A 22,212-nucleotide genomic window follows, 5' to 3' on the forward strand; every position below is an offset into this window, starting at 1 on the left:
AACTACTAGAATTAGCATAGCATACGCGTTCGCGTTAACATTAGCTTCAGAATGGCGAGGGTCCTCTTAAAACACCGGCCAGTCTAAAGCAGAGCCACTTGGCTTCTCTGGTCAGTAAGTCTAGAGGAAAGCCAGTTGGCAAAATGGCATTTAGATAATCGCCCACTTCAGCTTTTGTTTGGTAAATGAGCAATTACTAGGAAATACTGATAGCTTGCAACTTTTGGTTAGACTCTAAGAATATCAAAAAAAAAAATTCCAAGTGTTAAACGCTCGGACAGCATTTTTTTTAACATGCAGTTCATGGCTTCTAAGTGGGTTTAATTGAAAATGATGCACTGCTTTTCCTGCTGAGCGTGTATTATCATCACCAAGTTAGCGTTATCCTTGTAGATGCTACAATATGTGCTCGTCTGTCAATGTTATTCAAATCGTCAGAAACCTTTATTTGTTTTAGGACCAAAAAGCATTTTGATTAGCTGTCGACTAAAACTAGACAGAATTTGTATGAGATTTCGTCAACTAAAATTAGACAAAAACGAACACATTTTGAAATTACTAAAATATGACTATAGCCCCTTTCACACATACCTGAACACCATTTAAATCCCGGGATTTAAACGGGTAGCCCTTATGTTTGAAAGCAATTTCCCGGGTCGACTGACAGATTACGCAGACATTTACTGGGTCGCGTCCTAGTATATTGTCCGGGACTTACCCAGGACGTGGCATGTGTGAAAGCAGGCGTTGAATTCCCGGGTCACAGTGCGAAGGGTGATGAGGTAAATATAATGGCGGGCCTACTGTCATTTCCACTCTCTTCGCAGTAAGATGAAAAGCGATAAACAAACATCCCAATTATCAACATGGCAAACTGGAAAATAGCCAAATTAAACTGGAAACATAATGAAATTGAATTGCTACTGGATCGTTGAGCCTAGGAATAGACAGTTCATCGTCCATCTTTGGAAATGTGTAGTTTATTTTGTTGCTGATGCCGACCAAAATGACGTCATATCCGGGTTATAAAATTTGCATCCCCGCACAGAGAGTGACGAGGCGCAAACACAGGACAAGTCTTATAGTGTCCAACCTGAGTTATTCCCGGGATATGTCCCCATGTCTGAAAGCCATGACACGGGTAAATCTTGCATCACCTTACACGGGAATTTACCGATATATTAGTCTGAAAGGGTACGTGCACTTGTGTGTACTTTAATACAAGTATACTGACCAGCACGACAAAGCTACCCATGTAATTTCTCCAGAAATGGCATTTTCTACTTTCTGATTGAAATGCAACAATAGTATGATAATTCAGCTTGATGAGCCTTTGCAAAGCACTTTTCTGGCAGTCCAAATGGGCATGGAAGTTGTGCGCTACAAGATTTGGATCCTGGTTGCAGTACTGTTTTGGGGCACTAATCTTACATATTGCACCTTAAACAACCTACATATACTTTAACATCAGTTGACAAGACAGCTCACACAGACATTGTGCCACGCCTTCCCGTAGGGGGCTGACCCAGGCAGAACGTTGAGTTGGCTGTCACTGTGATAAGCGTAAACACACTCTTCGTTCTAACGCCGGATTTAGGTGGAAATAGGTCAAAGGTTTTACTGCATACAAGCAGGCAGGAGTGTCTCAAGAGTGATTTGGCGGAGGATTATAGGCAGGGGTGCACATAATTTTTTTGCCCAGGTTCTCAGAGGAGGACCTGGAGATGTGACTTGGTCCTCATTCAGCTTGAGAGCCGACCCGCCTGATGCGATAAATTTATGACAAGCTTTACTTAGAGCCAATTAACTTTAATTAATTATATTAACAATTAATGCTTGATTAACATCAACTGGCACAACAAAATTGCCATTACTTTGAAGTGAAATGTAAAGAAATAAAAAGCACCATTTCAAAATAAAGGGCATTATGCGGCTCCCACATTAACTCCAAGCCTTTTTAAAAGTGGGATGTCCTCCTCATAAGACCTCATTGAACGTGCATGTTTAGCTTTGTAAAATGCGAGCAAAAACACGTTTGTCAGTGCATGTCGCTGTTCATTACCTTTATTCCGCTCTATTCCGCCACTTGTCCATAGGGCGAGTGGGGTCCTGTTTGACATCGATAGTTTGCTTAATTCCCACATGCTCTCAGTTTTTTTCGTGCTTTTCAAAGTTTGGATGGCTGAAATTCTTTGACCCTACATAAAATGCGCTGCTCTTATCGGCGACATTGGGATTCTCACGGCACATTTTGTACCGCATTTCCGTGCGAGCATCATTTGCTTCTAGTCATGGTACCTCCTGTAGCCACTTTTCAGCAAAAGGCATTTTTTTCGGTAGCTCCGGTGACGTCTCTGTCGTCTGTCTGTCTTTAGACGGGGGTGGGGGAATACGGAAGTAATTACTCAGTGTGGCCTGCCTCTTCGACATTTTGAGAAGTTATTTTCTCGTGTTCGCCGCAAATACAGTGGTCAGCCATCGGTACGCAAAAGCGTATGGAAGCCGTTGAGGGCCAGCGCGTTTGTCTACGTCCAGTATGCATGCGCGCATGCGGACCACTTATGTGCACCCCTGATTATAGGTAATTATTATATTAAATAGCACCATGCATGCACTTTGAAATGTTGTGAAAAAATCTATAGATAAAATTAGTGTAACTTTGGCCTGAAATATTTACGTATAATGAATGATAACTGCCCGTTTTTTGCTTTTAACCAAGAATCTACACTGTTTTACACTCATATCTATAGAAATTCTGCGATTTAAGCATTTTTTAACATGAATTTTCAACTTAAAAACCTCTTTGTTTTGTGATGGCCGCCATGTTGGATAACACAATACTGTAACTTTGGCTTGAAACATTTACGTAAATTGAACGATAACTGCCTGTTTTTTGCTTTTAACCAAGAATCTAGACTGTTGTACGTTCACATCTATGGAAATTCCACGACTGAAGCATTTATTTACTATAATTTTCAACTAAAAAGCTGTTTTTTTCGGGACGGCCGCCATGTTGGATTTTTAATCTCTACACAATAGCGGAGTTCAATTTAAATAAGTTGTGATTGTCTATAGAAAAATGCAAATTGACTTTCGAACTTTTGAAACAGGTTTCAAATTACTGCAGCAATTCTTTCAGTAGAAGACAATGTAAGTAAAGTAGACGAAGTGAACTGACCGGGGTTTGTTGCTGCGGTCCAGCCCCCTTTCTCTTGGTAGCGGTTGCTGTTGTTGCAGCCTCAAACTCTTTGTGTTCGTTCACATGTTTCGTCTTCAAATGTTTTATCAAGTTTGAGGTATTGAAACTGGCTGATTTAACTCTACTCCACCTTATGAAACTTTTTGGCTGCAAATGTTGCATGCAGCCAATGTACTCAACTCAATTTCTATGCTGAAATATTTCCAGACCACCGACATTTTCTTCTCCTGGTTTGTTTTTCCTCCATATGAAGACACTGCCGCGGCTATTGGCCCGCTGTCATTGGTCTGGTGCAGGCCAATAACAATAGCTGATCGGCATGCAAAGTGATCACGTGTGATCACACAACACAGAGTGTAGTGAGTGTCAGGAGAAAACAGGCTGCGTTCAAGTGATACCAGTAAATGGAATCGGCGCCCTAGTTGTGGGTAATCGGCAATATCGATACCACCATTTTAGTGCTGGATAGGCCCCCCCCCGCCGATATTGGTATCGGTGCAACATTATTTATAGCCATTTTAAGTTTTGTTATATTTGTATAAAAAAAATTAATCAGGATTTTACTAGGGAACGACTTTGAATTTCTTTATGTCGCTGCTCATGGAGACTCATATATGCCTAAGGGAGGTGCCTGTTTTGGTTTTGTAAATATTTGAATTTTAAGTTTTTGAAAATAGGCCCCCTACGGATTCGCCTCGAGCCTAGTCTCCCGTCAACTGATAGTGAAGTCTATGCAACCTACTTACTGACCTAACTACCCACTTACCCACCTACTTAGATTCACGTTATGGTGTTATGGTGTTATACTTATATAGCGCTTTTCCACCTTTCAAGGTGACTCAGTACTTCTCAAATAGTGGGGGGCGCCCCCCCAGGGGGGCGCAGAGCGATGCCAGGGGTGGCGCGTGTGACCTTGGGGAACTTTTTTTTTTTTTTTTTTTTTTTGCTGTACTAGAATAAAGTGTACTTGCACATCCACTCAGTGGGTGTCAGTGGCGCTCTCGTTTCGCGCAGTATTTTTGAAGTAAGCAAGAGCACACGGATTCAAGGAAGAGACTCATTAAGAGCTGGAGAGCTGTGTGCCGTTTTCGACAGGCGTTTTCCGGCCGGACTCACGCAGCGACCCACTGTCACGACGACCGCCCTAACCTACGGTTCTCCCTCGGCCGCCGAGAATGCGCTTTTTTCGGGCCGTTTGCCTTTTGGCTTTGACATTTAATACAGTGGTAGATGAGGAAAGACCACTGTTTACTGTGTCTAAAAATGATTATAGCGGACAACCGGAAGCCAAATCAATTAAGACGCCACTAAAGACATTAAACCCCAATCTCATTGATAAGCCGCTTGGTTGTTTTTCAGCGAAAACGTGCCGAATATTGCCAACAATCGTCCTGCTTTGTCAGTATGATATCAGTAAACCAGTGAGCACTGTTAGCATGCTCAGTGCAAAATAACCCCACATCATTGCAAACTGGAGGTGACACTGGGAGCAGCGAAAATAAAAACTGTCCTTCTGTCCAAAGACACTTTTTTTTTTTCTTCTTCTATTCAGTTTTGTTTTTTCGGTCAAATTTTTTGGCATATTGTCCTCATGAGTTAATGTTTCTAATCAATTTAAATTTGTTATTATTTACTGATTTTATTTTTCAGTATCAAATGGTCAAAAATTTACCTTGAGTGTATTTTTACAGTTTGGATGTGACTTTTTTTTTTTTTTTAATTCAGGTAAATTGATGCGCGTTAAGTCTTTTCTGTTACAAACAAAACAATGTTAACAAAGTTATACTTTATAAGTTCATCTCTTATTTTCTCTAATAGAAAAAAAGGATACAATGTGAGGCAGAGGCGTACTTATAATAGTAATATAGACAAATGATACTATTTACAGTGGCAGCAGAGTTTGGGGGGCCGCAAAACATTTACGTCTTCCTTGGGGGGGCGTAACAGAAAATAATTGAGAAGCACTGCGTTAACTGAACGACGAAAGAGGTACAAGACACCTTTTTCACTTGTCCTGTTTTCCCAGCGTGTTCTTCACTCTGCTACCATGATTGAATAAATCGTCAAAGCGGGTTTGTGTGAAAACCTCATTGAGATAACCGCTTTAGCTTTAATTGCCAATTAACTTTTTCGCACTAAAAGTCGTTTCACGTTTAAACTGAAGGGAAGATTCCGAGGTTAGACAACCGCAAGTTAAGCATTATCTTACGACAAGAATGTTTGCTTGACAATAACAAATGCTTTTCTCTTTTTCTTTACAGTGAAGAAAGCCAAACTTCACGGACCTCCAGGTGAGAACACTTTTTACTTGTAGAACCATGAACTCTTGAAGGACTAGTCTAAACATGGCAGTAATCTAGCGGCCCTGGAGTTGAAGACATCTTGATAGTCATGATAGAATTTTTAACCTCAAAGATACTTAGCTGAAAGTGCCTGCCCAACTTAAATGGTTTGTTGCAAAAGGTTTCGTAAAGAATCTATAGAACTGCCAATTTTCCGCTTTAGAGACATAGTTATTGGTCCTGTTCCCTCACGCAGAATGCTTTGCAGTGGGGTCAGACATCACAAGTGCAAGAAAAAGAACAGCTGTCCCAGTCTGCTGCTCCACTTAAGCAAACATGATCTGATTTTTTTGCTAATCAACGATAAGTTTGGTCGCTTGAGGGAATGGACGCTCACATCCCAGAAGCGCGATGTCCCTTGTGGTGATTGGCCTGGAAAATGTGTCATTTGCTAAATTAGTTCGACAATCACTTGGATTTGTTCTCTGAGATAAGTTTCACACTGCTTGAACTGCAACTAGTCCTGGGCTTTTGAAGCACATTTTTCTTGTTTTTAACCTGCCTGAAACGGCACAGAAAATGTGCTATCTAGGTTCGATTTATTTATTTAACTCTGAAAGTTATTTGCCCCAGGCGTACCTTGCAGAAGCGGGGGGGCCTTAAACGCACCTTAATTATATAAAAATTATCTGTCCTAGTGTAGACATAGCCTTAACATTGGCACCTTTTTAAAACGATATCTCGATTCTTGGCATGAGCGTCTCGATAACCTTTTGGAATGCAAAGTATCATGCTATATCTCCGTTGAGGAAATTCACTAGAGTTTTCTTCCATTAACTTTACTTTTTAGTCTTCTTTGCTTGTGCTAACATCTTGAGTCCCCTCTCCTCTGCTGAGATTGCTTCTTCCCTCCTAATCACCTTGCTCTATGTCTGTGTTTTTCAACCTTTTCTAAGTCACGGTACATTTTTACTTAGGAAAAAACGTCGCGGCACACCACAAATGTTCCAAAATTACTTCCTGTACAGTATATTTAATTATCCAATAATTTCTCAATATTTATTCTAATTCAGTGTGACTTGAGCCTGTTTAGATAACACAAAGCCGATATCCTGGCTGAAATTGAAGAAAGATGTACACGAAGCTCTTCATCAACTGCTCTTTGTCTCTGTTTTTATTTATTTATTTATTTTAATCACAGTTAGGCTTGAAAAGCTCAGACTTATCAGACAGGGGGACTTTAGCAATGCCTTTAACCACATCAGGGCCGAGCATCTCGCTGATAATTACTTTGCAGGCAGGGAGTATTAATTTCTCTGCCACAGTGTGGGTCTTTTTAAATTTAGCAACAAGTTCAGCAACAAGGTAACTGGCTTCGATGGCTTTCTCGTTTACCTTTGTAGTTTTTCTCAAAAAAGTTGCCTGTTTCTCTGTGTTTTCACGAAGGCAAACAAAATAGTCCATCGACTTGTTTTGAAGCGACAGGTGTGTCGTTTGCAGATGACTTTAAGCTTGATTGGCACCGTAGCGCTGTTGGAGAGTTGCTTGTGTCGCATTCAAGAACTGCTCTGATTTCTAGCCATCGGCCACCTTGCTGTCCTCGAGAATGTGTTGGAATAAAACACAGGTTGGAGGATTTACAGTCGTCACATATGGAAAGGACACTTTTGTGTATATCGACACTTGTCGACTCTAATCCAGTGATGTACAGTAGACTTTCTAGGGTCCACATTGTCGCGGACAGCAAGGTGGCTAGAAATCCGAGCAGTTCATGAACGCGACACGAGCAATACCTCACTCATTTGCACACAACCGAAACCTTCTACCTAGTCCTTCCTTCCTTTCGCAACTCCGCCCGAAAAAAAAAAAGCAATATTAGATAATTTCTCGCTGCACACCTGACAATCTCACTCTAGTGTGATGCGGCACAACACTGCTATATGTATACACAAGTGCTAATGAGCCCCCTACTGACACAAATTAAAAATGCGCAGCAATAAACACAATTACAATATGGCAGTTACAGTTATGTTATTTTTTTGTTTTTCTCTTTAATAGTTGTATATTCATTTCCTGTAATTGTTGTATCGTGGGCCTTGTATCGCAAATCGTATCGTATCGGGAGTTTCACACCCTTAGGCTTGCAAAATGAATTGGTTAAGAGTAAATGTGGTCTTTTCCAGGGCTCCTACAATTTTTCGTTGGAGAGCTCGGTGGCAATTTCATTTATATGTCAATCACTAGCAAACCAATTAACCTTTCACAAAAGCTCCTCCCCCCTTAGTTAAGGTTGCTAAGCCAACAAGCTCCGTGACTCCAAATGTATACCTGAGTTTTAAGTGATTTATTTTGGAGCAATACCAGTGCAACATCCTCCAGATTGAAGCAAAAGTGTTTATAATATGTAGTATGTATTGAAAATATAAAATATTGTAGCAACGTGGCTAGCTATCGAAGTAAAAGCATACAGGTTCAACACTTACATCAAAGCAAAGGGTTGCAATACTTCAGTGTCTGTTCACAGAATATTGTTAGAGATTTGAACACAAAATACTGTAATTTTTGGACTATAAGGCGCACCTGACTATAAGACACAACCCACCAAACTTGACTCGAAAACAGCATTTGTTCATAGATAAGCCGCCAATATAGCTGCGACTGTCCTCACAGTATTATGGGATATTTACATCAAAAGATATTTACCGGTAACACTTTATTTAACAGTGGCATCATAAGACTGTCATAAGACTAGGCATGTGCCGGTTTCATGGTTTACCATGGTATGAAAACATCACGGTTTCAAAACCACAAAAATTTCCCATCATACCGTAGTACAGTATTCGCTATTTTTCATGTGCCAAAAATGCAGCCAGAAGTGGCTTGGCGCGGCAGCGCTCACCCCTTCCCCTTGCTGTGCGTGTCAGTGACGCTATTCTGCTAAATAGCCAGCGAACCCAAAAACAAACGCTCCAAACACAAGGCGTACTTTTCTTCAATTTATTGAGCTCTCAAATCGTGGTAGGTAAAATATACCAAAAGAATACATTTAAAAAGTTGTACAATTGTATTTTTCCACATGTGAGTAGCTTCAACAGGTTAGCACCATGAAAAAGTTCGCCGAAAACAAAAGACACATTTTCCTTTCAAATTCAATATACAAACTAACTAAAAACTTACAAAGACGAATGTTAGCCTAGGCTTAGCTGGGAGAGCAACTTCATCGAAGTTTTAAGCTTCACAGCCGCTTAGTGAGAAACCAGCTTAAATGAAGGTGGGGGAAGGATAGCGTCAAAGATCAGTAATTGTGAAAGATGATCTTGCCCTAAACACAAATCCAGGTTCGCTGGACGAGGGGAGGTCTCATTCTCAGTTTTTTTTAGATGAAACCTATCCACAACAATATTTACATTTGAATTAACTTATACATTTTTAACTTATTGACTTCTTTGTTTTTGTTAACACAAAGCCATGACATGTAGACTAGAGTTGACACAGTGGCTGAAAATGGCGAAACTTCACTTGAGCTTTTCTCACCTCATAACAAAAAAAGTCATGCAGTATAAATATATATTTTTTATTTTGTTTAGCAGTGTTTTTACTTTATTATAGCAATTATTTTGTTTTTGCTCTAATCTTGAGCTGTGGCTTTAGTTTAGGCAAGGCAAGGCAAGGCAAATTTATTTATATAGCACAATTCAACACAAGGCAATTCAAAGTGCTTTACATCACATGAAGACCATAAAAATCACATTTAAATCAACACAACGTAAAAACCAAGACAAACGATCGCATTTAATCACAGAATAAAAATACATAAATAAAAGTAAAACAAAAATAAAAATAAAGCAAAAACTACTACTAATAATAATCATTGAAATCAGCAATGGAGATAAGCACAAGAGGAATAGAAGGCAGGTAGGTTGAAATATATAGACAGTTATGGATATGCAGTGCCAAACAAAAGTGTTTTTAGCCCTGATTTAAAGGAGCTAACAGTTTGAGCATACTTCAGACGTTCGGGTAACTTGTTCCAGAGGTGAGGAGCATAATAACTAAATGCTGCCTCACCCTGCTTGGTTCTTGTTCTTGGAACATGCAGAAGACCCGTTCCAGACGACCTTAGGGGTCTAGATGTCTCATAGGAATCTAACAAGTCAAGCATGTATTTTGGTCCAAGGCCATTAAGTGTTTTGTAGACGAGCAGTAGTATTTTATAGTCTATCCTTTGACTCACTGGAAGCCAGTGTAGCGATTTCAAAACCGGTGTAATGTGGTCCAGCTTCCTTGTATTTGTGAGGACTCTGGCTGCAGCATTCTGTACTAGCTGCAGCTTCCTGACTGATTTTTTATCAAGACCTGTAAATATACCGTTGCAGTAGTCCAATCTACTGAAAATGAATGCATGCATAAGTTTTTCCATGTCTTGTTGAGTCAGAAGCCCCTTAATTCTGGTTATATTTTTTAGGTGGTAATAAGCGGATTTAGTAGTTCTATTTATTTTATTAGGGTTTAGTTTGTTTATTTGTTATTTTTTGTTAATTAATTTATTTTAACATTATATTCATGTTCCAATTTGCAAATATGTTCTGAAAAAAAAAAAAAGGGTCAATGGATTTTTTTTTTAACCCATACATCTCAAAATAACACATATTGGAGCTATAATTGCAATACCGTGAAACCGCGGTATTTTTGCTCACGGTTATCGTACCGTCAAAATCTCATACCGGCACATGCCTACCTAAGACCGTCACAATTATGACATGGCACTGTCATGAGCATTATTAATGAATGCTTATGACAGATGTCATTTAGTGTCATTCGGCAAATTATCTCACTTTTGAATGGATGTAAAAGATCCGAGCTGGACATAAATGGAGTTAGTGACAAAATTTGCGGGATGACACTAAATGACATCTGTCATAAGCCTTCATGAATGCCTATCAGGCATGAAAATCACCTTTCGGCGAAATTCGCCGTTTTGAAGTCAAAAAGGGCGACCTATGTGAATTGCGTAGATCCGAGGAGAAATTCTTTTTGGGGGGGGGGGGGGGGGGGGTTTCGGGAGGTTTTATTTAATTATTATTATTATCATCATGTGATTAACTTAGTACGTAAACTGAGCACTTAAGAACACAGTCAGCAAATCCTTCTAGATGCTTCGCTGACGAGAACCAATCATCGGCCCAAGCTGCGTTCCATTATTCCAAACGCGCGCACTCCTTACGCGTGTACATGGAGTGCTCGGAGAGCCTTCGGTTGCATTGCAAAGCTGTGAAAACAAAAAGCAGGCCTTATCCACATCGGGGCAGACCAGAGCGCAGCATACACACTTGCCTGTATTTGCCAGCAGATTGAATTTGGTGAGTAATGGTTTCAATCGTTTTCACGTTTTGCGATATAAAAAAGTTACTGCCATTCATTGCAGCTTGCGTTGAACACTGCCAGAGCTAGCCAAATCTCCCATGAAAAAAAATAGCTTCCGTTAAATTGGCGTCAAGCTTGTGTATTTAGCGGTAATATAAACGAAGAAACATACTGTTGAGTCAAATTAAGTGGCATTCTCTCGGATGGAGGGGGCGCCTCACATCGCTCCCGTCGTCCGCCGGAGACGCGTTATTTTCGGCTTGGATTTGAGCTGACGGCCGGTGTCGGCACAACAGCGGCCCGACGAGTGGTGGGAATGAGTCCTGCTTCTTAAAGCTTTTCAGAAATACAGGGTTCCCTCGTTTTTCGCGGTTAATGGGGACCAGAACCGGCCGCAATAAGTGAAAACCACGAAGTAGCGCCCCAACCCCCCCCCCCCCCCCCTTCCCATTTTTTTGTGCGTGTTCAATGCATTTATTCAGATTTTACATTGGAAAAAAGATACATATATATATAAGACATGTTTTTTCACTTTTTTCATCAAAGTATCATTTATAAATGGTTTTCAAGCACTTCAAAATGTAAGAATTATGATAAGTTTTAAACATGTTACTGCACCACCGAATTATTTTTAAACAAGAATAAAGTAGTTAGAAAATGCTTGGCTTTATTAAATGCTTCATAGTGAGTCTACTCAAACCCTCTCAGGCTTTGGTAAACGGTGATTGGCACATGTGCAAAGTTTTTCTTTTTATATATATTTTTTTGTTTGAAGCAACTTATTTGATTGAATAATAAAGACACAAATGTCCTAGTCAAAATGTGGCCCAAACGCAAAACATTACTTAAATGGAAAAATTTGTTTCAATCAAGAAAAATAGTTTTCAAATGCTTTTTTTGTCTCAAATTTATTATTGCAATCAAAAACATTTTTTTTAATTGAAGCTACTTTTTGGGATTAAAAGTATATACTATATTTTGATTGAAGCAACTTTGTTTTTGATAGAAGTAACTTTGTTTTTTGATTGAATAATAAAAACACAAATCTAACTCCATCGTTATTGAGTGAGAAAGAAATTAAGAAAGCTTTAAAACTAAAAGCCACCGGGGAGTCTGTTTGTTTTTTTTAAATATTTATATTTCATTACATAGACATGCGTCGTAGGGAAGGGAGATTGAGGGATAAAAAAAGGAGTTAGATGAGGCTGCTAAAGGCAGTGGATACCTCATCAGCTGGGTGAATAGCAGACCTGGTAAGAACAAGTTTGCAAGGATAGTCGGGTATTAAATCCAATTATAAACACAATTAAAAAAATTTTTTCTATAAGATTTTTATGTCATTGCTTTATTAATCATTAGGTGCTAGAGTTGTTAAGTATGGATAATAATGAAATAATAGTTTTAAGAAAACTGTGCTGTTGGTGGCTCCGTGACCATCTGATGTGGTTTGTTCTCAGATGAACAAGTTGAGGAAGGAAGTTTTGATGTAGAGGTTGAAGGAAGAAAAGAGGCAGACTGACTGAGTCACAGCCAGAAAGTGTTGATGACAGTTTTGATTTCTATTCACTGTTGCCCCCTCCCAATTAAAGTATGTCACAGTCGCAGCCAATTGTTATCTAAAGCTGGTTAAAATTTAAGTTATGTTGTTTTAAGGTGTATTAAATACTTGTTCATGTGCCCCTTTTGATCTACGAGCACCCACCCCTCCACCGGTCTCTGCATGGCCCTGCTGAAACACAGTGTGGGTCGACAGAGCTCAATATTTTGTTGGGGTGTACAATACAGTGTACTGGAACATATTTCCTCCACACCCTTCTCACCTTTTTAACCCCTGACCCATTTTCATGCCTGCTATGACAGTGTCATGTCATAATTATGACGGTCTTAAGACGTTACCTATTAACCCAAATAAATCAACAAATAAGCCACACTGGACTATAAGCCGCAGGATTTAAAATGAGGGGAAAAAGTAGCGGTTTATATTCCGAAAATTACGATAAGTTCATGGATCTTACTAGGATGCTATGTTTACTCAAAAGAGGAAACATCCGTTTAGTGTTAGCGCACACATAGAAAGAACTGCGAATGAAGAAATTAAGTTAACTAACTTTAGCTAATGAAACAGTTATACTAAAACGTTATAGCTTTGACATGCTTAACATATGATGCTCCCTTAATCTCTAGGATATATGATTGATTGATGGCCGTTTAGGAGACCGAGTTTGCGAAAGGTCAGTTAAAAAGTCTCAAGAACCCTAATGAAGAAAAACACAGGAAGTCTGCCATTTTTTTATAGTGGTCATTTTAGGATCTAATTTGTCATTTTCAGGGGTCTTTTGAATGATTTTGGAAAATACGCCTGACAATGCCAATTGAATTTACCAATTTGAAGTTTGATATGCTTGTCTATCATGAGTAGACAGTAGGCTCAGGAAGCCTGTCATTTTGATTGAAGCTGCCATTTTGGCTATCTGGTGCTTCACTTGACGGCCTTTTTACATCCAATAAATATGAATTTATCTGAAGAGTCCCCCCCCCCCCTCCCCCCGCGTCCTCGTCCCTCACATCACTGGTAATAGAGCATTCGCTACCCGCCGAGTCCCGACTAAATGTCATCTCGGCGGGCCGCGGAGCAGACGTCCATGTGTGACCGAAATATAACTTATTTTCATAAGTGGTCTAGACTTAATTATAAATGATGCACACTGCCACCCCCAGAGAGGCCTGCTGCATGCTGGGATGCATCTTCCTGCTCATTAAAGGAAAGTGTTTATTAGTAATACAAAAATGAGGGGAAAAATGACAATATGACAGGATAGCGTGACTTGCTAAGTGAATGATAGATGACTTACCATTAGGTCTTTCACATTATAGTTGACGTTTTACAGGGATCATTGCAGTGCAGTGAAAACACTATTGGAGAAATGGTTTTTTTTTTCCAAACAGTAGAATTCCAGCAGCAATGACAGTTTGACATGTTAGCAGATCCACTTTGGCAAAAATAGGTTTGAGTATTTTTATTTTCTAAAAGGATTTCATGATTTCTTTTGATTTTACAGATAAATTTAACTCTTACGTGACGCTAAAGGTCCAGAATGTGAAGAGCACAACCATTGCAGTGCGCGGCAACCAGCCATGCTGGGAACAAGACTTCATGTTGTGAGTAGAAAACTGATATCAAATGCTAACAGAAGCAGCTAGTATGTTGTTTCTGCTCATGCTTTTGTTTATATTTGCAACAATTAAAGACGACTTCCTCTTCAAATCAACAAGGCGAGAAGCCAGTGCTTGTATTCCGAAGCCACCCACGGCTGAATGACTCTGAACATGCTAATTTGCCTCATTAGAGGTAGGAGGGTGCAACGGGAGTAGGTTGCAGTTGCGGTGGTTGCTGTTTTTATGAGTATTTTCCCTTAGATGACGTGTCAATCAAACATGACAAGATTAATTTATTGGCTGCCATTGACGGTGCTAGACCTTCGATCCATTATCACTGGGAGAGCTTGCTTCTAGCCCTCCCAGCCAAAATGGATCGGAAGTCAAAAGTCACCAATGGCACTGAAAGATGAGCATTCACAGCCAGTCCTCCCAGTTTAAATGTCATGCAAAACTGTTGTCACGATACTAAAGTTTTCAACTTCACACTGCTACTACCAAAAATAATGTTTTCAGAACCATATAAATTAAAGAAAAATAATTAGATTTTATTCATTGGTGGTCATTTTTCATTAAAATAAAAAACTTGAATTGCCCCAAAATTAATTGTAAGTGGCCCAAAATGTTCAGAAAATGATTTGGTAATGGCCAAAAATCATCAGAAACTGACTCATAAGTGCCCAAAACAAACAGAAAGTTACAGAAAATCAACAGGAAGTGACCAACGAGAAGGAAGTGCCCCGGAAATACAGTTATCCATCGCTACTGCGCGCTTCAAACTTTGTGCCCTCAGTTCATCACGAATTTTTTTTTTCAATTAAAAAATAAAGACAAATGAACTGTCACGATCCAATCAATAGTCTCCCTCTCCCTCCTGCTGCTTTTTATTGATCTGGCAGTGCACTGCAGTTGCTTATTAAAGTTAACGATGATTGACAGACGTTAAGGTTTGATCTTGACAGAGATGCTTCGAAGTCGAAACTTCAAAGCGCCACATGTGTCAATCATCGTTTAGCTTGTTAAACAGTTACTGTGGCGACTCATCGTGTGTAAGTGAGCAGCTTGAGTGGATTCACTCAATGAAGCATTTAATAAAGAGCATTTTTCTACTTTTTCTTAATTTAAAATAATTCGGTTGGACAGTAACATGTTTAAAACTTATAATTATTACATTTGAAGTGCTTAAAAACATTTATTTAAAAATATATATGCATACATGCAAGTTTTTTCTAAATATACTTTGAGGGGAAAAAAGTAAAAAAACATGTCTTATATACAGTATATCTCTTTCCTATCCTAAATCTGAGTAAATACATTGAAGACATAAAAAAAAAAAATTGGGGGGAAGGGGGTGCTACTTTGCTGTTTTTAACTTATCACGGCGGGTTCTGGTCCCCATTTACCACAAAAAACAAGGGATCACTGTACCCAAAAATGTGGCAGAAGTGACCCATAAGTATCCTAAAATTACCAACGAGGTGACCAAATTTTTTGCCTGCCACTGACATTGATAGACATCCATTCATTTGAAATGGGAGGACTGGCTGTGAATGCTCATCAGCCAATGAGTTAAAAAATAAAATACAAAAATATCCTCCATTTCTATATGGCCTGCAACTAACGATTATTCTTATAATCGATTAATCGAACGATTAAACGCTTAATCAGATAAGTCGCTTTTTTCAATTACCTTCACAATTTAACTTGAAGTTGTTTTCGGCATGCTGTAAGTGAAAATGAATGACTATTTCCTCCAAAAATAATATTTTAGTACAGCTTCCTGATTTAACTGTAGTCTACAATTGTACTTTTTTAAGTACATAAAACTTTTAATAATGAGTTTTCAATAGCAGTTTAACTAACTGTAGTCTACAATTGTACTTTTTTAAGTACATAAAACTTTTAATAATGAGTTTTCAATAGCGGTTTTGAGTATAAAACACAAAAATAATTTCTCAGTACACAAGTAAGACAAAAGTCCTGTTCATTCAAATAAAAAAAAGTGCTGCTGATTTACATTTTTTATCTTGTGGGCAACTCGCTGTATATAAATTGTGTCAATGACTCATTTATTTTCTCTTAAAAACTATTGAATAAGGAGGTGGCAGACTGTAATGAATCGGTTTTATTTTATCAAACAGTTGTTCAAAAATGCAATCCAAATCCAATTTCAAACCACACTCTTGTATTGACAATTTAAGTTTGAATGGGAGTGTGTTTAAAGGAGACTCTAAGCTGTTATATGAATAGGTGTGGTTTCTATATAAAAATAAATGAGACAACTTTACTACTGTATCTAACAATAACTCAAGTGCTAATATGCTTCTCCGAAATATAATACAGACACTTAAGACACTGGTTAGCATAATCGCTAACTAGCTTAGCGCTCCGTGCTAAGTAGTCAGGTCTCATCAGCAAAAAGAATACAACCAATGCAATTGTCTTCATTGGCTCATGTCTGACGGAGGCACTCTGGGATCTAATAACACAAAAGACAATCTAACTGTCGACACTTTGTAGAGTTATTGATTCAGCAACCCAACCTGAGTGTAGCAGGCTAGCATTGAACTCTCTCTCTCTCTTGCGCTAATCACTGGCGCACGCTCACAGCCTCACATTATACACAAAGGCCCAAATGGGACTGCTCATAGCTGCCAGCAAAATCGATAATCATATGGTATGATAATTTATTATCATGACAACAACTTTCTGTTGACCCGTGGCAGTGCAAAAACAAATAACTGTGGATCCAAACTTTGCAATCAGAGATCTTATACTCTAAAATATTTCTGTATCCAAACTTCAATACTTTTGCCAAGCCTAGCAGTTAATGAGCAAGTAACTTATGCACGTGAATGAGCTGTGATGTCTGTAAAGTGACGTCTTAATTTATTTGGCTTCATGCTATCTGCGGCCAACATTTTTAGGCACAGTAAACACATTGATCTTTCCTCTTCTCCCACCATAGTTACGGTGAAGCCAAGCTCTACACGTTTTGTCAAATTTTCTCACATTAACTCTAAGGGCAAGGTTTGCATAGCGACGGTAGGGACAACTACCAACTTTTCAGGACGCTCAAATTGTCCCCACCAACTTTTAAGCAACCTTATTTGCATTTTTGTAATGACTTCAGTTTTATTAGTAATTTAGATTTTCTTCCCATATGTTGTAATGATGTAATTGATCCTACCATTACTATTTCATTATGTTCAGACTTAAATGTCTCCCTTTTCACTTGCTGAATGTAACCCCCCCCCCCCCCCAAACACACACACGCACTCACAGCCCCAACAGAAATACAAAATGTCGACAACATGCTGCCTCCTCCGCCCCCCTCAAAGAGGAGGGATATTAGAAGTGTTTTTCGGCCAGCAGCAGCCATTGTAAGAAATGTAAAACGATGTCAATATTGTGAAGGTGGGGAACACACCACTAATTTTGCTAATAAAAGTCTGACTTGCATCACAGTTAGCATAACATTAAACTGTGTGAATTTACTAACCTGCAAAACTCGATTAGCAAGCTGCTTAGACAGAAGTGTTCTCCTGTATGTTTTCTACTGTTAACGTTAATTAAACTGTAATTAACCCTTGAGAGTCGAAGGACGCGCCGGCGCGTCCTCAGCGCACGTCGTCTTTGAAGCGCCCTCACGTTTTAATTACGTCACCCACATGCCGTTGGTTGGTCTCGTTTTAAAGTGCGGAAGTTGCGGTTTACTCTCGTTATTATTTGAAGTCAATCGACCAACTAAAACGTGAGATATTGTCATTTAAGTTTTATAGTTTTATTGTCCTCTCAAAAAAACATTGAAACGCTGCATGGATCATTTGTTTATGTCTATAATTCCATCATTTCTTGTCCTTTTTCAAAACGGAAGCTCCATGAAAAAAACACACATCAAACGAACCCTTTTGAAGTCACAGTGGAAGGACAAAATGCGTTTTTTTAAATAAATATAACTGCCGTGCGAGGTTCCACCGAACGAGAGGGAGGAGTGTCTGAAGCAGCGAGGTGGCGAGCGACGGCCGTTTGGATCGAGCAGCGACTTTGTGTGACTTTGAGAATGAACGGAAAACTAAATTTAGCGCAAGCAATTGTGCTTTTTGATCAACTTGAGGAAGAGGATGGTCCAAATTCGTCATCATCGTCTTCTTCGGAAGAGTCCTCGAGTGAAGATAGTGACGGATTTGAACACGTGGGTGATGCCATCGACGAGCAGAGGTAAGCAAACTCACTTTTTTTTTTTTTTATGCTGAAAAAGTTTCTTTGGAAAGTTTCTTTTGATATTGCAAGACAAAGTTAATTTTGATGCAATATAATTGTGTGTTTGTGTATATAATAATAAAATGTGCATATCAGATCAAAGTCGTACGTGCACTGTGTGTATCCAAGGCAGGAATTTATAATTGTGGTGATCTTCTTTCTATATGAAGATTAGGGATGTAGCACATATTCAGCTATGGTATTCTTTCTATTGTCATACATATAGATTTCCATTATTATTTATTGCTGTATATATTTTTATTTTATACTTTATTATTTTCATAAATACTGACTTTTTTTCATGTACATTTATAGTGACAATGAAAGTAAAGTGAAATGAAAATGGAAGGGTGGAAGGGTGGAAAGAGGACCGACACCCCATAGTGTGTGGGCTGTGTGATGTCGCCCTGTGTCGAATTCCAGGACGAAACTGCTTTTCGGAGTGGCATGCCTGAAAAAATTTTAACTTGTTTATTGTAAATATTTTTGAAAATACTTTTTTTCCCCAATGTTATATATATTGTTTTTTTCACACAATCAGTCTTCTCACTTAGTGTATATAAATGTGTGTTCAAGAAGCTTGATTGTGTGTACATAGTTTTCATCAGGTGGTGGGCCGCAATACCTAAACTCATAAAGAGATGGCCTCTAAACACTTTTTGTGTTAGATGGCATATATTTTTTCACTGTTCGGTCTGCTGTATATAACCTGTTTTGACTAGAGCATGTATAAAGGCAAAAAACGCCTATGGCTATACCAGTTGTTTATGTTGAATTGTCAAATATAAGACCATTTATTCTAATTTTTTTTGGTTGAATGTTCATCCTAACATGTTGAATAAATATTACAAAGTTTCAAAACGGTTCGTTACGCATGTTTGGTTGTCAATTGGACATCAATATTAAAAATTTTGACAAAACTATTTTGGAATTTTTGGTCTTTTTGGGCCCAAAATGATGATTTATAATTGGGCAGTGAAGGAAACAACAGTTTGGACATGAAGTTCAAGGTGTCACAAAAAAAGGGACCAAACCAGGACATCGTAAACAATTCTTTCTTTGAAATATAAAGGCAACTTCAACGGCATGCAAAATCAGACAAAATAGGCCCAGACCTTAAAGGATTAAACTGTGAGAAATTTAGTGAACCGAGGTTTACCCCCTTCTCCCCGATTGTAATTTTTTTCTTATTCATGTGGTCTTAAAGCAGCCTAAAGGACAGACAAATATTGAAATTGAAATTTGCTAATAAAATCCAGACATTTATTTATGAAGTTTTCAAAATATTTTTGAAAACAAAGGTTGGAACCGAACGGTTTATCACCTGAACCAATACATACAATACATTGTGCTGTTATTTAACGTCCCTACCAATGCTGAGACCAAACCTACCCCCCTTGCTTTCGGGAGACTTTCTTTTCCTCATTATTTCCTGATCCAATACTGACAATGAGGGTCACTGCTCTACAGTAGTGGATGTAGAATTCTGGCTTGTGTATTAAGCAGATAAGCAGTAGAAAAGTCGACCTCGCCGCTCCTGCGGTCAGCGAGATCACGTTGTCATGTGACTTCGTATTGAACGCTGCACAGGCACGCTCACAGATGCACAAACACCAGCTGTGATGACTGACAGCCTAAGTGGGACAATATGAACATCATGAATTCAAATGTTGATAGTCTGGTTGAACTTGAAATTGTATTTTGAGTCAGAAACTTGCACAGAAAAATTACATTTTGGAGGAAAAGTCTGGATATATGTAGGCCTGTCGCGATAACAAATTTTAGTGTGCGAAAATTATTCTCATAAATTATTGCGATATGCGATATTATTGCGCCCCCCCCCCCCCCCAAATTTACAATAACACGGTGAGAATACAGTATATATTAATAGATCAAGTACACCCATTTAAATGCGATAAATATTTACTCTTAAATTCAAAAATACTTTTTAAGAAATCACAACTAAAAACAATAGACCATGCCTCTTAAGTAAAAAACAACAATATTGATACCGCACAGTAACACAGAATAAATAAAATGTGTTTAAAAAACTTTTTTTTTTTAATTGCACTTAATAACTTAAGCATTTAGGCCAGGGGTGTCCAAACTTTTTGGAAAGGGGGCCAGATTTGGTGTGGTAAAATGTGTGGGGGGCCGACCTTGGCTGACATTCTTTACGTAGAACAATATATTTAAGCAAATTTTAGCAAGCCATTCATTGTGTCAAATTTGCTTTATTTATTTATTTATTTTTATTATTAATTTCAACAATCTCGCAACTAGCCTTTGTGGCGTTTTCTTTCGACTCTCAGGCTCTTGTGAAATACGGCTGCTGTCAAATTAAACTAGCTTCAAGTTGCTTCAATTTCTCGCTACATATCTTCCCTGTAATCTTGTGGTACATGTCAGTGTGTCTTGTTTGGTAATATCGCCTCAAATTGAACTCTTTAAAAACAGTGACTGTCTCTTTGCAAATGAGGCGGACACAGTTGTTGCGTATTTTAGTGACGAAGTAGTCCAATTTCCACCTATCCTTGAAGCGTCGGCCGTCGCAGTCAACTTTTTTTTGTTGATTGTCGCCATTTTAGAAAATTGGGAGTAAAGAGTCACACGGGGTAAAGTTGCTTAGAGTGCTGCTGCCTTTTAGTGGGTAAATGAGGAGCAGCATTTAGGGTGTAAGCTACTTCATATGCTGGTAGCAGTACTGCTGACCAATTTATTAAGTCTATGTGCAGGCCAGACGTTATTGATTTTATGACAGAGGCTGGGGGCCGGATGAAATTTGACCAAGGGCCGCATTTGGCCCCCGGGCCGGACTTTGGACATGACTGATTTAGGCAAATGAAAACTTTTCCCGTCATAGCTTCTGCAATGGTGTTCCATAGGAATGCAACGATACAGTTAAGTCATGGTTCGGTATGATTTTTGATACAGGGGACATGATTTTCAATCCGATTCAATACATTTAATGCTCTGTAAAAAAAATAACAATTATATATATATTTTTTTGCTAACAAGCAAAAATTAAATTGCCATCATATAAACATGCAATTTAGTGCATAATATTTATGTGCTTACTTCTTACTGATCTGAAAAAAAAATTGTATAAAAGTGCTGAGAACAATCTTTACTGTTTGTAAAGTGAGGCAGGGCACACTGTTGATTGCTACAGCTCTCTTAGCAGCTAGGTTTACTACATGAGCAAGACATCCTATTTGTGGTCCGAATCCATCTGTGTCACGTACTGAATTAACAACATTTGCAACATTATCTATAGTCACTGGTATGGATTGATTTGGCCTTCTTAACTTCCATTCAGTCATGACAGTTTAGAATTCATCGATGTAGTATATGGACTACGTGTCCCATAATCACTCTGGGCTCACGTAGCCAATGGCATGGGACGTAGCACATCTAGTTTGCCATTTCATGAAATCTAGTGTGTGCGCGCATTAAAAAAGTTAGCAAGCGCTGCTGAAGTCACGTCTGCTCATTACTACACAACACCAGCATATGACAATCGACTTTCATAAACAGGACGAGTTTGAAGCAGCTGTGCGTTGTCAAAGCGAGGTTGTTCGTAGCAGCCAAGTCGGTAACAATGTTTTGGCGGACTTCGTTGTAAATATCCGGCATTGTGCCGAAAAATAGCCGCCCCTCGTGAAATGTCACTCCTGACGGGAGCGCCCACACGTCAACATCACCGGCGCGCCATAGATGGTCCACAGTCACTCCGGAGGACTGACGCGGCCAGTATACGTTGAACAATAGGATATAATGGGAACGATGGGCTCCGGCGCTAGTTTTTGCCAGACCTGGAACGAAGATGCATTTTGCGCAGTTGGTAACGAGGAAGCCGAACTTTTAACAGCACGTCTGCCGCACGAGCGCACGCACGTGCACGCGAGGTGATAAATCGCAGCGGAAACATTACCGCCTTCATTTTTA

The 22,212-nt window shown here is 39.0% G+C and overlaps 1 protein-coding gene across 3 annotated transcripts in view; it reads left to right on the forward strand.

The window, feature by feature from the left end:
- LOC130912784 (uncharacterized) overlaps nt 1-22,212 on the forward strand; it is a 239,286-nt gene that overhangs the window by 24,690 nt on the left and 192,384 nt on the right. For all 3 annotated transcript variants that reach the window (XM_057830826.1, XM_057830828.1, XM_057830827.1), the window contains exons 2-3: nt 5,461-5,490; nt 13,905-14,004. In XM_057830826.1, coding sequence (XP_057686809.1) covers nt 5,461-5,490; nt 13,905-14,004 — 130 coding nt within the window. The remainder of the gene's footprint in view (nt 1-5,460; nt 5,491-13,904; nt 14,005-22,212) is intronic.

This window comes from Corythoichthys intestinalis, chromosome 3 (assembly GCF_030265065.1).
Source record: "Corythoichthys intestinalis isolate RoL2023-P3 chromosome 3, ASM3026506v1, whole genome shotgun sequence".
NCBI lineage: Eukaryota > Metazoa > Chordata > Actinopteri > Syngnathiformes > Syngnathidae > Corythoichthys > Corythoichthys intestinalis.